This window comes from Carlito syrichta, unplaced genomic scaffold, assembly GCF_000164805.1.
Source record: "Carlito syrichta isolate Samal-C Ts95f unplaced genomic scaffold, Tarsius_syrichta-2.0.1 Scaffold312199, whole genome shotgun sequence".
Classification (NCBI taxonomy): Eukaryota; Metazoa; Chordata; class Mammalia; order Primates; family Tarsiidae; genus Carlito; species Carlito syrichta.
In genome coordinates this window covers 8359-23183 of record NW_007256295.1, presented here as the reverse complement: position 1 = coordinate 23183, position 14825 = coordinate 8359, and the positions used below count along the sequence as shown (strand labels likewise).

At 38.4% G+C, this 14825-nt stretch overlaps 1 protein-coding gene across 1 annotated transcript in view; it reads right to left on the bottom strand.

The window, feature by feature from the left end:
- The window catches only part of LOC103272274 (transmembrane protein 56-like), a 51131-nt gene extending 41828 nt beyond the window's left edge, over positions 1-9303 (bottom strand). The window contains exons 1-3 of the mRNA XM_008069764.1: positions 9149-9303; positions 5199-5288; positions 2652-2710 (exon numbers count right to left, since the gene is read on the bottom strand). Of these exons, the coding sequence (XP_008067955.1) occupies positions 2652-2710; positions 5199-5288; positions 9149-9303 (304 nt within the window). The remainder of the gene's footprint in view (positions 1-2651; positions 2711-5198; positions 5289-9148) is intronic.
- Positions 9304-14825: the final 5522 nt, after the last annotated feature.

Here is a 14825-nt window from a genome sequence, read left to right as displayed (position 1 = left end):
AGAGATGAGGTCTCACCAAGTTGCCCAGGCGGGTCTCGAACCCGCCGGCTCAGGCAATCCACTCACCTCAGCCTCCCAAAGGCGCGGGATTACAGGCTGAGGCACCGAGCCCGGCATTTTTTTTTTAAGTTCTGAATCTAAGCATTGTGATTTAGAAAGCAATCAATTCATTTTAACAAAATAGAAATTGCATGTAATATTAACACAACTTTTTGTTTTGGTTTGTTTTGACCAAATGGTTAAACATGAAATGCAGACATGGAAACAAATGGCTAGCAAGAAAGGATTCAGGTTTTGTGAGGTTAGAACTCATATAATGTGGTGCCCTTCTTTTATACAAATAAAAATTACTAATAAAAATCTAGATATGAGTATTTAGAAAGAGAAAAAAATCAGCAAATTACAAATTTTAAAGAGAAAACAAATACCATACATGTGAAAATCAAGAAAGGTAATATTAGTAATTAGCTGTCTAATACACATTTTGAGATACATTTCTTTTCCCTACATATTTTGGTCACCAATTGAGAAAATAATAATTTTGTAATATATCCTATATAGAGAATAAAAAGAATTCACTTTTTATTCACTTGGTTTAGAAAAGTTTTTTCCAGTTCATAATCCTTATTTATAAGCTTTTGGGATTGTTATCTTACTTGGAAAAATCTTAATCAAGTTTCTTTTATACAAGACTCCCTGGGGAATTCACCAATACATGGGGTATATTTTGAACCGTGTATTAACCTTATCAATGATAGCCTATTGTGTCAAATAAGAATTTTTTTCTAATGTGTGCATGTGATGTACTCTTCTTTTAACGGGGCTATCAAATAATCTAACAGGCTGCTTATTATTTCTTTTCAAAATTCATCTCTTTCCCTCAAGTCAAAAAATAACAGGTGCTGGTCAGCTGCAGAGGAAAGGGAAAGCTTCTACATGTTGGTGGAAATGTAGCTAGCTCAACTTTTGTGGAAAGCAGTGTGGCAATTTCTCAAATAACTAAAAATTTAGCTTCCGTGTGATCTAGCAACCCATCTTCTGGGAATATACCCAGAGGAACATGAATCGCTCTACCTGCACATGTATGTTTACTGAAGCACTATTCACAATAGCAATAAAAATGGAGCCGGACTCAGTAGCTCAGCCTGTAATCCTGCGCCTTTGGGAGGCTGAGGTGAGTGGATTGTCTGAGCCCGCGGGTTCGAGATCCGCCTGGGCAGCGAGACCTCATCTCTACAATAAATCAAAAAATCAGCTGGGCGCGGTAGCACATGCCTGTAATTCCGGCTACTTGGAAGGCTGAGGCGGAAGGATCGCCGGAGCCCAGCAGGTCGAGGCTGCGGTGGACAGGAGCGGCCACTGCACTCCAGTCTGGGCGACAGAGTGAGACTCCAACTCAAAAAAAAAAAAAAGATAAAAAATGGAAACAACCCAAATGTCCATCGAAAGTGGACTGAATAAGGAAAATGTGGTACATATACACAATGGAATATCATGCAGCCATAAAGAAGGGCAAAATCATGGCCTTTGCAGCAACGTGGATCCAGCTAGATACCAGTATGTTAAGTGAACTATCACAGAAACAAAACAAAACAACACATAAGCGGGCCCTAATCACAGGTCACACAAGGATGGAATCAGCCGATGCTGGACACTGCTAGGGGATGGAGGACGAGAAAGAGAAAACAATCAGCAAAGCAGGGAGAAAAGCGTGGCCAGTACATGGCCGTACACTAGGTACCTGGTTCACTATCAGGAGAGAAGGTCAGCCAGAAGTCCAAACTGTACCTGCACACAATTTACTAATGTAGTGAATCCTCACTTATATCCCACAACTAAAATAAAATAATAAAATAGAAACGTATCTCCTCCTCTTAATGAGTTATTGTTTTGGTATGATCTAATCTTTTATTATAATTCACTTCTTGATAATACACAATTTTCTACTGAATTCATCATTTATCACTATCACGTTTTTCATATTCCATTATTTTATTTGGACTCTCAGTTATTAAATAGGTTTAAAATTGCAGAATAGAGCTTCCTATAAAAATGTTCAAATTAGGGATCTGTTGTTCTTGTTTTATTAAAACAATCCAAAATATCTTTTAAATTACATAAAAAGGTCATATTCTCAACTTCCCCTTTGTGTCATTGTAAAAGAGGCCATTCCAACCCCATCCAATATGAGAAAAAATATGACAGAGGGGAACGTAGAACAGGAAGAGTTTCATGACATAAACCAATTATGGCTAAAACAGCTCATTTTTGCAGATCTTACAAGACTGTGACTATTAGAACACATTGTAAGGGCCTTTGCAAGTGAGGGACACTGAGACAAACTTTGTTAGCCTCATAGTAATTACACCTGAGAGACCCCTCAGGGCGTAGAAAAACCAATGCTAATAAAAATTGCCCAGGCCTCAGTAATTTGAAGCCCTGCTCTGCAACTCTGATCTTCAGTGAGAACCAGAAAGCCAACAAGAAAAAAACATTTCAGGTTCTACCACCATTACAGGTGTTTTTCCCCTCAATATGTGTCCTAAAAGCTACTTCTCAAATAAATAAACCAAAAGCATAAACTATGTACTCTGCATATAAGCCCATGAGTAGTTTAAAAAGCATTAGACAATAAACAACATATCACATACCAGAAATGAGGTAACCTGAAGAAATAGCAAGATTCATGTGCACAAGTGATGGATCACCCCTGAAAAAATATATATTAAAAAAATTCTTTTTTTAAAGCATATGGGTTACAGATGACAGCTACTTATTTTTTCTATTGAGATGTAAATACAATACAAATGCCTTCTATAGATTCTTAAATGGTCAGCTGTCATTTTCAAATAAAACCACAAAACACATAGTAACAATTTAATGAAACTGTGATGCATTCTGTGGTACTCGTACTAGCAGAGAGATTACCTGAACCCACACACCCTGAGAAAATCCAGTAGCCAAAAAATCATCTAGTCTACTTCTGATTTGGGGGCATAAAGCATCATCATCATCATCATCATTCTACTGAGGACTAGAAGGATTTGTCTATCATTACACAATTAGGAAATAATTATAAGAAGACAGTTTAACACTGCTGTTTCAACCCTCAACATAACAAGAGCCTACATTTTAGCCTTACTAATGCGCTTTGCTTCAAGAACCAAATACAAGTTGTCAGTCCTTTATCTGATCTAAAATGTGAACTTCTGGTGCAATTAGTACAAATTAAAACTACGATAGCTAAACTATAAATGGAAAGTCATGCCTTCTTTATAAATTTTGATCTGCAAATATGACCAAGGAAAATTAGACCTGGAACAAATTCTGACATAAAAAATGCAAAAGTTTCAAAAATTATATTAGGCTAAACTTGAAAAAGTGAAAATTGATCGACAAATTTATTTATTGATTGATTTTTGATGCAGGGTCTCATTCTGTCACCCAGGCTGGAGTGTGGTGGCATGATCATAGCTCACTATAACTTGAACTCCTGAACCCAAGTGATTCTCCCATCTCAGCCTCCTGAGAAACTTGGACTTCAGGCATGCACCACCACACCAAGCAAGTTTTTTTTGTTTTTTGTAGAGATGGGGTCTTGCTTTGCTTCCCAGGCTAATAAATTTAATTTTTCTTATAAAATTTACTTCTAGCCAGGCGTGGTGGCTCAAGCCTGTAATCCCAGCACTTTGGGAGACCAAGGTGAGAGGACTGCCTGAGCCCGTGGGTCTGAGACAGCCTGGGCAACATGGTGAAACCTCATCTCTACAATAAAAATTTTAAAAAGTAGCCGGGCATGGTAGTGCATGCCTGTAGCTCTGACTACTTGGAAGCCTGAGGCAGAAGGATCACCAGAGCCCAGCAGTTCGACCCTGGAGTGGGTGGCTATGAGCGTACACTGTACTCCAGCCTAAGCGACAGAATGAGACTCCAACTCAAAAAAAAAAAAAATGACTTCCAAAAGAACTGGTTCTGTTGACAATCATGTTAGTGAAATAAAAATGAAAATTTTCTAATTGCTAGAAAACTGTGTAAGTCTGTAAGTCGACTATATTTTTAAAAATCTGGTCAAGGAATTAAATTTGCTAAACTGATTCACTTTTAAAAAATCTTACCAATGAAAATGCATTAATATTGATATACTTTTATGGGAATCATTTCATATTTATGAATAAGAGCAACATCCTTACAGTCAAATGGTGATGGTCATAAGACCTGGTAAAACTGCCCTATGTCCCCCAGATACCACAACTGTCACATTTCAATGCAGTGCTTTCTCAAAACATATCTCCTCTCTAAAATAAATCTGAACTAAATCTTCTAATATAATGCCAGGAAATACAGTTTGCAAAATTTCTGCCATTGGAATGATATTTAAATTTTTCAAAAAGAATCATCTTACAAATTAAGATGCCAAACACAGTTATCAATAGTATTTGAAATCTTCTCATGTGGTACTAAATTTCTCTCACATGGCAATCTATAATTCATATTTCATCTCTTTGATATCAAACAATGAGTCAAACATAAATCTAGGCTGAACATGGTGGCTCACGCCTATAATCCTAGCACTTTGGGAGGTCAAAGTGGGAGGATCTCTTGAAGCCAGGTGCTCAAGACCAGTGTGGGAAACAAATTGAGCACCTGTCACTACAAAAAATTTAAAAATTAAAAAAATATTAGCCAGGTACTGTAGCACATGCCTGTAGTCCCACCTTCTTGAGGCTAAGGTTGGAAAATCGCTTGAGGCCAAGAGTTCAAGACTACAGTGAACCATGATCATGCTGCTGCAGACAGAGTGAGACCCTGTCTCTTAAAATGAAATATAATAAATAAATAAATTTAAAGACAAAGTCTTAGGAACATATTATCCCAGTTGACTAAACTAATGACTTATTTTTGCTCAGAGCAGTGGCTACAATAACTTGGTTTTACCCATTAACTCAGTAAAAATGTTTGCATTACCATCACAGTCTCCTTGTTTGTATAACAACTGCAATACTAAGGAGAAATAGCCTTCATTTGTATTCTAATGTATAATAAATCATTTTACTACATCTGCTGAAATAAGTCTGAACACAAGCACTTTAATAAAGCATCCACCATCAGCATGTTTTGTTTTAAAGTAAAGTAATTGCTGCTCTTATTAAATAATCAAAATCAAAACATAAACCGGCTATCTTGGAAAAACAGCTTACCAAAGTGGATCAGCTTTAGTAGCCTCATCAAATAAGAAAATGTACAGGCCAAAAACCCCAACCACCAAAGAATGGAATGTAGACACTACCCTGAAATGAAACAAAATACACACAAAGCATTTGGACTTTTTTGCAATAAACTTTAAATCATCCTGACAAAACATTTAGCATTCTGAACCAGTTACACCTTGAAGCACTTAAAAACAGGAGTGGAGTATACCTGAGAACGTAATGCAAAATTGACATTTAGAAATCCAAGGGCCACAGGTTTACTTTAATGAATAACAAGGAAGATGCCAAGGTCTACAGTTTCCTGCTAAAAAACGGGTGAATCGCCCCTTGGTTAAAAGTTATAAGGCAGAGCCATACATGACGATGTAGTCAACAGAGTTTTGTGAGAACAGATGGCAACTGGCAAGGCCACTACTACCCTGTGCCCTGCTCTGAACTCCAATGGCATCTCCACAGGATAAATTCCCTCCTCCAATCAGCGGGGGATGACTTCCAAATATACTGGCCTCAACCAACTTCATGGCCTTAAAACAATTCAAGTGGATCAAGACACAATGATTTGTTCTCTTGGAGATTTGTTTTAATGTACACTCGTGCATTATTGCATGCAATTCTTGTAATAAATCTACAAGAAAGCAAGGACAGTTATAATCATTATTCTGAAAGCACTTCTAAACAGAAAAATTGAGAACCATGAATATACACAGAAAATCCACTTTTAAAAGAAACACCCAGCTGGGCTCGGTGGCTCAGCCTATAATCCCAGCACTTTGAGAGGCCAAGGCAAATGGATTGTCTGAGCCCGTGGGTTCGAGACCAGCCCAGGCAACTAGGCAAGACCTTGTCTCTACAATAGCTGGGCATGGTAGCTCACACCTGGAGTTCCGGTTACTTGGAAGGCTGAGGCAGAAGGATCACCAGAGCCCAGAAAGTTGACACTGGGATGGCCATGAATGTGATGTGCCACTGCACTCCAGCCTGGGTGATGAAGTGAGATTCCAACTCAAAAAAGAAAGAAAGAAAGAAACACCCATGTAAAAGCAAAATGTTCTCAAAATTCAGGTAAAGTTTTCATTTATTGAAGGAATAAGGTTTACATTTTTTTAAAAAATCAGTTTCTGTGAACATATCTTGCTAATAATTTAATGATTTAACCAACACCAAAGCTCTATGATACATTACTTAAAGAACTGTATACAAGACACTGTGTGTCTATCCGCATAATGAGGTTTTATTACCCAACAATTTCAGATTTTTCATGTATTTATTAAGAAGCTTACAAGTAATGAAGCTTCCTTTCTCTTCATTAGAACAAAAAATGAGAATAACAAAGTTTTCTCTCTAGAAATTACTGGTGTACAATAAATTTCTCACTACAAAATGACCCCAAATACTTAAAAGGAAGTAAAGTATATCAACCAATATTACACTTGATATTAGAAAACTGCACTGTAACTTGAAAAATCAATATACTTGATCTAATAGATGCTGTGTTCCAAAACAGATATATCATGCTAAATCAAGTCATATTTTAAATTAGCAAAGATTTTTACTATTGTAAAAGCACTGACAAAGAATCCTTTGTAATACCAAAGGGTCGTTTTGAAGTGTGAATAATTAATACAGTTTATGTGGTTTACAAGTCTGGAATTTTCATGCCAAGCACACCCGTATTCTATTTGAGCATAGCAGGATAAAAATGTAAACTCCTTGATATCAAAGAAAATACTCCCTCTAAATAATCATTCAGCCAGTTCTCTGTTGCTATTCAAAAAGTTCATAAAAGAAAAAAAATTTCTTATACTTACCTGTTTTACTGTTTATTAACAATAAAGAAAAGTTAAATGCTACTTGGTCTAATCAAATAGCTCTCACTATAATGAACACAAAAAGCAAACACCCTGCACTCAGTCATACATTATTCTCCATTAAAAATCTATACTATACTTCTGGAAATTCATCCATTAGTGAAAATTTCATATTTTATTCTCTAAAATTAGACTCCTAGCAAAGCAAAATGTAAATTCCATAGTATCTAAAAAGAAGCACCAAGATGCTATCAAAGATGAACTATTTCCATTTTTTTCCAAAGAGGGTTAAAAAGAAATGTTTGTGCTTACACAGAGACAGCACTTTTTAAAGGAAATGTTAATGACCTTTGTAGAATAGCAATTTAAAGTGATTTAATCACAAGTAATGTGAGTATTACCAACAGAAACAATATTGCTCAGACAGGAAGAGTTAAGTTTTGAAGAAATGCATTTAAAAATTGGCTGGGTACAGTGGCTCACACCTATAATCCCAGCACTTTGGGAGGCCGAGGTGAGAGGATTGCCTGAGTCCACGGGTTCAAGACCAGCCTGGGGAACTTGGCAAGATTTCATCTCTACAATAAATCAAAAACTTAACCAGGCGTGGTGGCGTTTGCCTCTAATTCCAGTTGCTTGGAAGACTGAGGCAGAAGGATCACCTGAGCCCAGCAGGTCAAGGCTGCCATAAGCATGCCACTGCACTCCAGTCTGGGCAACAGAGTGAGACTCTGAACTCAAAAAAAATGAGTAGTATTTTCATACAATAGGATGTGATATGTAAGCAACTGGATACAAATAACTAAGAAATTTGTTTAAATGATAAGGTATAAACAACACCTATAAGTATGTTTTCAGAAAAAGCAACAATTAAGTACAACAATCTCTCACTTATTATAAAATGGGCATTTTCCAGTAATCTTTTTTTTCCTCCTGTCCTTTTTCTACTAGATGGCTTAGACCACACATTGTTTGGAGACTCTTTCCTGATTATTAGAAAGAATTATGTGCGTTGTATTGATCCTTGATCTGTATGTTTCAAGACTGGAGGCTGAATTTTAAGACATATGAAGGCAGATTACTTTAAAAGAAATGAAACCTGCTTTTTCCTTGTTTGCACTCGCTACCTCACAGTTTAAGTCCTATGTAAACCAAGCTGTAATGAGAAGCAGGAGCAAATTTTAGAGAAAGAGAAAATACCATTTGAATATCTAAATGAATCTTCATGATCCCAGACTCCTTTTTCAAATAGAAATTCAGTTCCCCAACTGGCAATCTCTTGTATCATAGAATGGCAGTGATAAGACACAATAATGCAAATCATTTTTCAGTTTCATCATTTCATTTTCAACTTTGCTTCCATCTCTTTGTGTCTTTGACTTACAGCATATTCCAAAGAATATGCGTTATAATAAATATTACAGAGAAGAATGCAAATCAGTATGCTTCCACAGCCAGCTGGCAACTTCTTTCTTTTAAATTTTTATTTTAAAGATGTGGGGTACAATTCAGGGTTAGGTATACAAATGGTCATTGTACAGGTGAAGTTTGGGCCTCACTTTGGTCCCCATATCATCTGATAGCTGGCATCTTCTTAATCATCACACACTTCTCCAGAAAGTTAAACAAATTGTTCCTGCCATCTTTCAATATAAGAACCCTTAACTTTTTTTTTTTTTGATTTGGAGTTTCACTCTGTTGCCCAGGCTAGAGTGCAGTGGCATGCTCACAGCCACCCACAGCCTTGACCTGCTGGGCTCAGGCAATCCTTCTGCCTCAGTCTTCCAAATAACTGGAACCACAGGTGTGCACCACCATGCCCAGCTAATTTTTTAGTTTATTGTAGAGATGAGATCTCATATGTTGTTCAGGCTGGTCTCAAACCCCTGAGCTCAGGCAATCCCCTCGCCTCAGCCTCCCAAAGTGCTGGGATTACAGGTGTGAGCCACTGCGTCCAGCCTTAACATTTTTTTGTATGAGATCTGTTTTTCATTTATTTCTAAGGTCAAATAAAAATGTAGACTTAGATTTTCTTAGATCCTAAATGAAAGACTCTTTTTAAATAGTTTAAATAATTGCATTTCATAAACTAGTGGTTTTTTTAGTCAATAATTTTTTCACATGCTTTACCTTGAGTTCCATTCAATCTTCTTTTCAAAGCTGAGACTATTAAAACCTGAAGAAACTTTTGCTGAAAACCAATAGCTTACAAATTGGAAAAGAAGTTGAAAGGTTAAAAAGCTAGTACAGATAATGCTGATGATCAGTTTCCTGTTGGTATCCATATTTCTTCAACCTGTTAAGAGAAATGATGGCTATAAATTGTTATCTCATGATAACCCTAGGTTAATTTTTTTTTTATTTTAAAAAGTATGTACTTGTATCTTTTAAAAGTTAGTACAAATGTAAGAATACAAAGAAACTAAGAATTTTTGGTCTTTTGTTGGCTTCTTCACACTTATCATCTATTTGTCATGTAGCATATGCTTCTATTTAAAATAAAGAAGGAAAAAATTCTTAAAGATCTCAGTATTCTACATTTCAGAAGTCATTTTAACATCATTATATTCAAAATTATCTAAGTCTTAGAGTTAAACATTAAGAGGGAATTTCAAACACTATAATGAAAAGTATTCTCTTAATATTATTTTTAATTAAATTGAAGACAAATCAGCTGATTTGTTTATACCTCAATTTCATCTATGAAATGAGTTGGTTAGATGATTTCTAAGAAACAATTAAACCAAAAATCATACAATTAACACTACAACAGCAAAACAAAAAGTTATATAAAACTAATTGCACAGCAGAACAACATTTAAAACAAAATTAATATGCTTCATAATAGTCTCAGAAAAGAATCATACCACTGTCACTGCATAAATAAGCATTTAACTTTTAAAAATATTCTGCAATCACATGCAAGGGGGACACTCCTCAAAAATGGAATTTGTTTATAAAAAATTATATACTTATTCTTACATGTTTAAACTTCAGTCACCTTCAAAGTACTTTCCATTGGATGCAATACACTTATCGAAATACTCTTTCACTGCTCAACACAATTTTTTGCTGCTGTTTTTATTTTTTTGAGTTGGAGTCTTACTCTGTTGCCCAGCCTGGAGTGTAGTGGCAGACTCACAGCCACTGCAGCCTCAACATGCTAGGTCCAGCTAACCCTTCCACCTTAGCCTTCCAAGTAGCTGGAACTACAGGCACATGCCACCATGTCTGGCTAACTTTTATTTATTTATTTATTTATTTATTGCAGAGATGAGTTCTCACCAAGTTACCCATGCTGATATTGAACCCATGAGCTCAGGCAATCCTCTCACCTCAGCCTCCCAAAGTGCTGGAATTATAGGCATGAGCTCCCATGCCCAGCCTCAAAACAGTTTTGAACTCATCCATTTTGATGCCTTTTAGTGCTTCTGCTGTTTTTTGCTTCACTTCTTCCACAATAGCAAAATGTTTCCCTTTGAGGTCTTTTTTCATCCAGGGAAACAAACAAACAAAAAAGACTGCTAAGGGTAAGACTGGGTGAATAGGGAGGGTGGGACGTGGGGTTCATGCCCTTTTTGGTCAAAAACTGCTGAACACTTGGTGTGGTGTGAGCACGTAGGTTGTCATGGTGGAAGAACCAGTCACCTGTTTGCCACAACTCAGGATGTTTCTTCCACCAAATCTGATGTAAACTTTTCAAAACTTCCAGATAAAAACCTTGGTTGAATGTTCAATCCAGAGAAACACATTCTGAGAGTACTACAGGGGGCTTGCCCTTCAAAAGATGACTCTGGGCTTTTTTTTGGGGGGGGGGGGTGGGAGGGCTCATATATCCTTGAACCAAAAGGACTCCATGGTTTTGTATTGCTTTTTTTAAAAAAGAGTTTTATAAAAGAGCTTCAGTAGAGTTAGTGAAAAAATAGTTATGTGCTGAACTTTATTTGGTTCTTAAAAATCTTAGAATCATTCATACTCAAAAGAAAGACATGAAAGCATTTGCTCATATCCAGCAAATACAGCATTTCTTTGATCCTCTAATGAAAAGGAAATGGATTCACATTTCCATTTGCCTAATGTGAAGAAATAAAGTCAGCTACTGAAGCTAATTCACCAGAAGAAAACACATATTGCACTAGCAATAACCTCACTTCATTCCCTTCCAACTAGGAAATCATAATAAGAATCAGGCTCCCAGTGGATTCATATGTCTGTAATGAAGTCATTCCTCAGTCATTTGTGTGTGTGTGTACTTGGTAAAAATACTGATACTGAAATATCCATCTCTAAAACCTATAATAACCTATAATGGCTTGCTTGACATAAGTAACTCCATTTTGTAACAGGTTCTCCATTTTGGCTGTTCATACCCAGAGATGACCCCCTCCTGCATGACCTTCCCATAATTACAAGTTGCAATCTTCCCGTAATCACAATCCCACACCCTTGTTTCCCCTCGGTGCTTGGAAACTCCCTAATCACAAATTCTGTAGCTATCTGTACCTTTGTGCAACCAAAAACCAAATGTTCTGCCAAAAATATAACCAAATTGTACAGCTTTAATGGCTTTTGCATTTATAAACCCCCTGCTTACTCTGCTTGGGGTTGAGAGTTTTCCTGGCATGAGCCTGCTCTTGACTGCCAGCAAATAAAACTCAAAAATTCAATGCTTAGCATGTTGGCACCTCCTTTCTTGCAATCCGGCTATAACATTTGCAGGCCCCAGTGAGACAAGTCAAGCTTGGGAGGCAGCCTCATTCTGGCTTTCCCTGGCTTGGTGGAAGAGTTATAGGGAAGGCGCCCCCTGAGATGTTCCAGGGCCCCATAACCTTTCATCTGGCTCAGAAGGAGTTGGAACAACCACCGGCTTCCCATTGCCTCAAAATACCTGAGTCCATCTACATTCTCCTAGGAGGTAAGAATCTGTTCTGTTTGTGTTCTGTTTGTGGCCACAACTCTATTAAGGGAATCATGGTCTGACAAGGCCATCCCTTGGACACTAATCATTAGGCCAAGATGTTGGCTGAATAGAGTCCCGGTTCAGTTTCTGCTTTCAGTTTTAATTTGTTATCACTGGTTTTTTGACTGGGTTTAGTCTGATTCAGTTTCTACTTTCAGTTTTAATTGTTATCACTGTTTTTTTGACAATATAGGATCTCAGATTTCTAAACCCTCTAGTCCTCTGGACTACATGATGAAGAATTTCTCTGTTGGATTTTCTGCTGAGGACTACAGTGTCCACCTTTCAAAGACAGGCTCCAGACCCTCTGTGAAACTGACTGGCCTCCATTTAATGTTGGATGGCCCGCCACAGGGTCTCTGGATGTTCATGTCACTGAGTCTGTTTGGAAGGTTGTTACAGGGCCTCCTGGTCACCCTGACCAGTTTCCCTTTATTGATCAATGATTAAACTTGGTCCAAAATCCACCCCGATGGTTAAAGCCATGTTCCCTTGAAACTCCCAGTCATGTCCTTGTTTCTAAACCTCTGCTTTGTAAACCTGCACCTCGTCTATCCTGTATCCCTCCTTTTCTATTCTCCCTAACTCCTACCTTCACTGGGTTGTATCCTGTCTTACTCCGTTCTACTGAAGATCTCCTTGTGGACCCGGTTATCTCTAACTCTAATCCTCTACATTATAATATTCAAGCTTCTTCACCTACCATCACCTCCTCCATCTCCCTTTTGCCCTCTCTGCCTCTGGCTACTCAACTCCAATCTCAGACTGATCTGGCCACTCTCCTTCCCCTCCAGGAAGTTCCTCCTCCACAGCGGGCAGATCAGACTGAACAGCCTTTCTTGGTATACACTCCTTTTTCCACTTCTGATTTACACAATTGAAAATTCCAAAATTCGCTGTTCTCAGAGAAGCCACAGGTTCTAACTTCTCTGATGGAATCAGTCATGCACACTCATTGCCTCACCTGGGATGATTGCCAGCGCTCCTTTTAACCCTATTTACCTCTGAGGAGCAAGAGCACATTAGAGTTGAGGCTAGAAAATCTGTCCTAGCCTCAACCGCAGGCACAGAGGAAAAAAAGTCTATTCAAGCTTCAACTGCAGGTACACAGAAAGAAAGTCAGAAAATGTTAGATGAGGTTTTTCCCTCCTATCACCCAGACTGGGACCCTAACACTTCGGCAGGGTCTAGGGTATTAGAAACGTGTCACTGGACTCTTATCAGTTGGCTTGAGAGGAGCTGCCCAGAAACCTATCAATCTTTCTAAAATTACCAAGATTCTCCAGGGTCCCAAGGAATCTCCAGGGGCATTTCTTGAACACCTTCAGGAGACTTTTCATACCTATAACCCATTTGATCCCTCAGTCCCTGAGAAAGCACGAGCTATCGATTTGGCACTTGCGGCTCAGGCAGTTTTGAACATCCAGAAAAAGTTACAAAAGCTTGAGGGATTTGCAGGAATGAATATTTCTAAGCTACTTGAAGTAGCCCAAAAGGTTTTTAATAACTGGGATACTGAGAAACAAAAGCAGGCAACACAAGAGACAGATAAAACAGTCAGACGTCAGGCAAAAATATTGGTAACTACCCTCCAAGCCTCCCAAACTGACTCAAAACTGCCACACCAGAGAAGGGGAGAAACTAAGAAAAAACAAAAGGGAACTGTGTGCCCCCCCATTAGCTAAGAATCAATGTGCATATTATAGGGAATTCAGTCACTGGAAAAAGGATTGTCACCATTGCCCCAAAACAGATGACCCCAAGCCAGTTTTGGTTCTGCCCTCTGCTGGGGGAACTGAAAATGACTCCAATTGAAGAGGTCAGGTCTCTTTTTCCTTAGGTCCCAAGAGCCCTTGGTAACCACCACTATCAGGGGCCACCCAGTCCAACTTTTAGTGGACACTGGGGCAGAACTGTCAGTCTTAAAGTCATCATTGGGACCTATGTCCAGCAAACAAATTTCGGTTCATGGGACAACAGGGGCAATTACCAACTGCAAACTCACTTCTAATTTAACTGTTGATTTAAGATGGAAATGGGTCACACACTCATTCCTCATAGCTCCAGACTGCCCATTCCCTCTCACGGGCCAGGACTTGCTTCGAAAGTTAAGAGCCACCATTGTTTTCACCTGACAAAACTAAAATGTTTATTCCCACTGCCTACCAAATGCTCTTAACTGTTTTGCTTTCTGAAGAATACCTTCTAACTTCTTCTAATTCTCCCACTGAGAATGTCTCATCAAGCTTACTTCTACAGTACAGAAGGAGTTTCCTTCAGTCTGGCAGAGACCAACCCACCAGGATTGGCAAAGCATCACCCTCTGATCGTGGTGAGTCTGTTGGCATCAGCCACCCATTCATATTCGTCAATACTCTATGAGTTTACAGGCCCCAAAAGGAATTGCTCCTCACAGTAAAAGACTGTTGACAGCTAATATTTTAACACCATGTAAGTCGGCATGGAACACTCCTTTCCTGCCAGTTCAAAAACTGGGAACTTCTGACTGACTACCAACCAATTCAGGACTTGAGGGAAGTTAATAAGCAGGTTGAGACAATCCATCCTCATCCTACTGTTCCCAACCTGTACACATTGCTTAGCCTACTTCCCCCTCAACATCAGGTGTACACTGTGCTGGATTTGAAAGATGTCTTCCCTTGTTCCCTGTCAGTCAACCCATTTTTGCCTTTGAATGGACAGATTTTGACTTGGGGGGCATAAGTCAGCTAACTTGGACACGGTTGCCACAAAGGTTCAAAAACTCCCCAACACTTTTCGGGGAAGACTTGCAACAGGACTTATCAGGGTTCTGTGACCTACACCCTGAATGCACTTTGCTCCTAT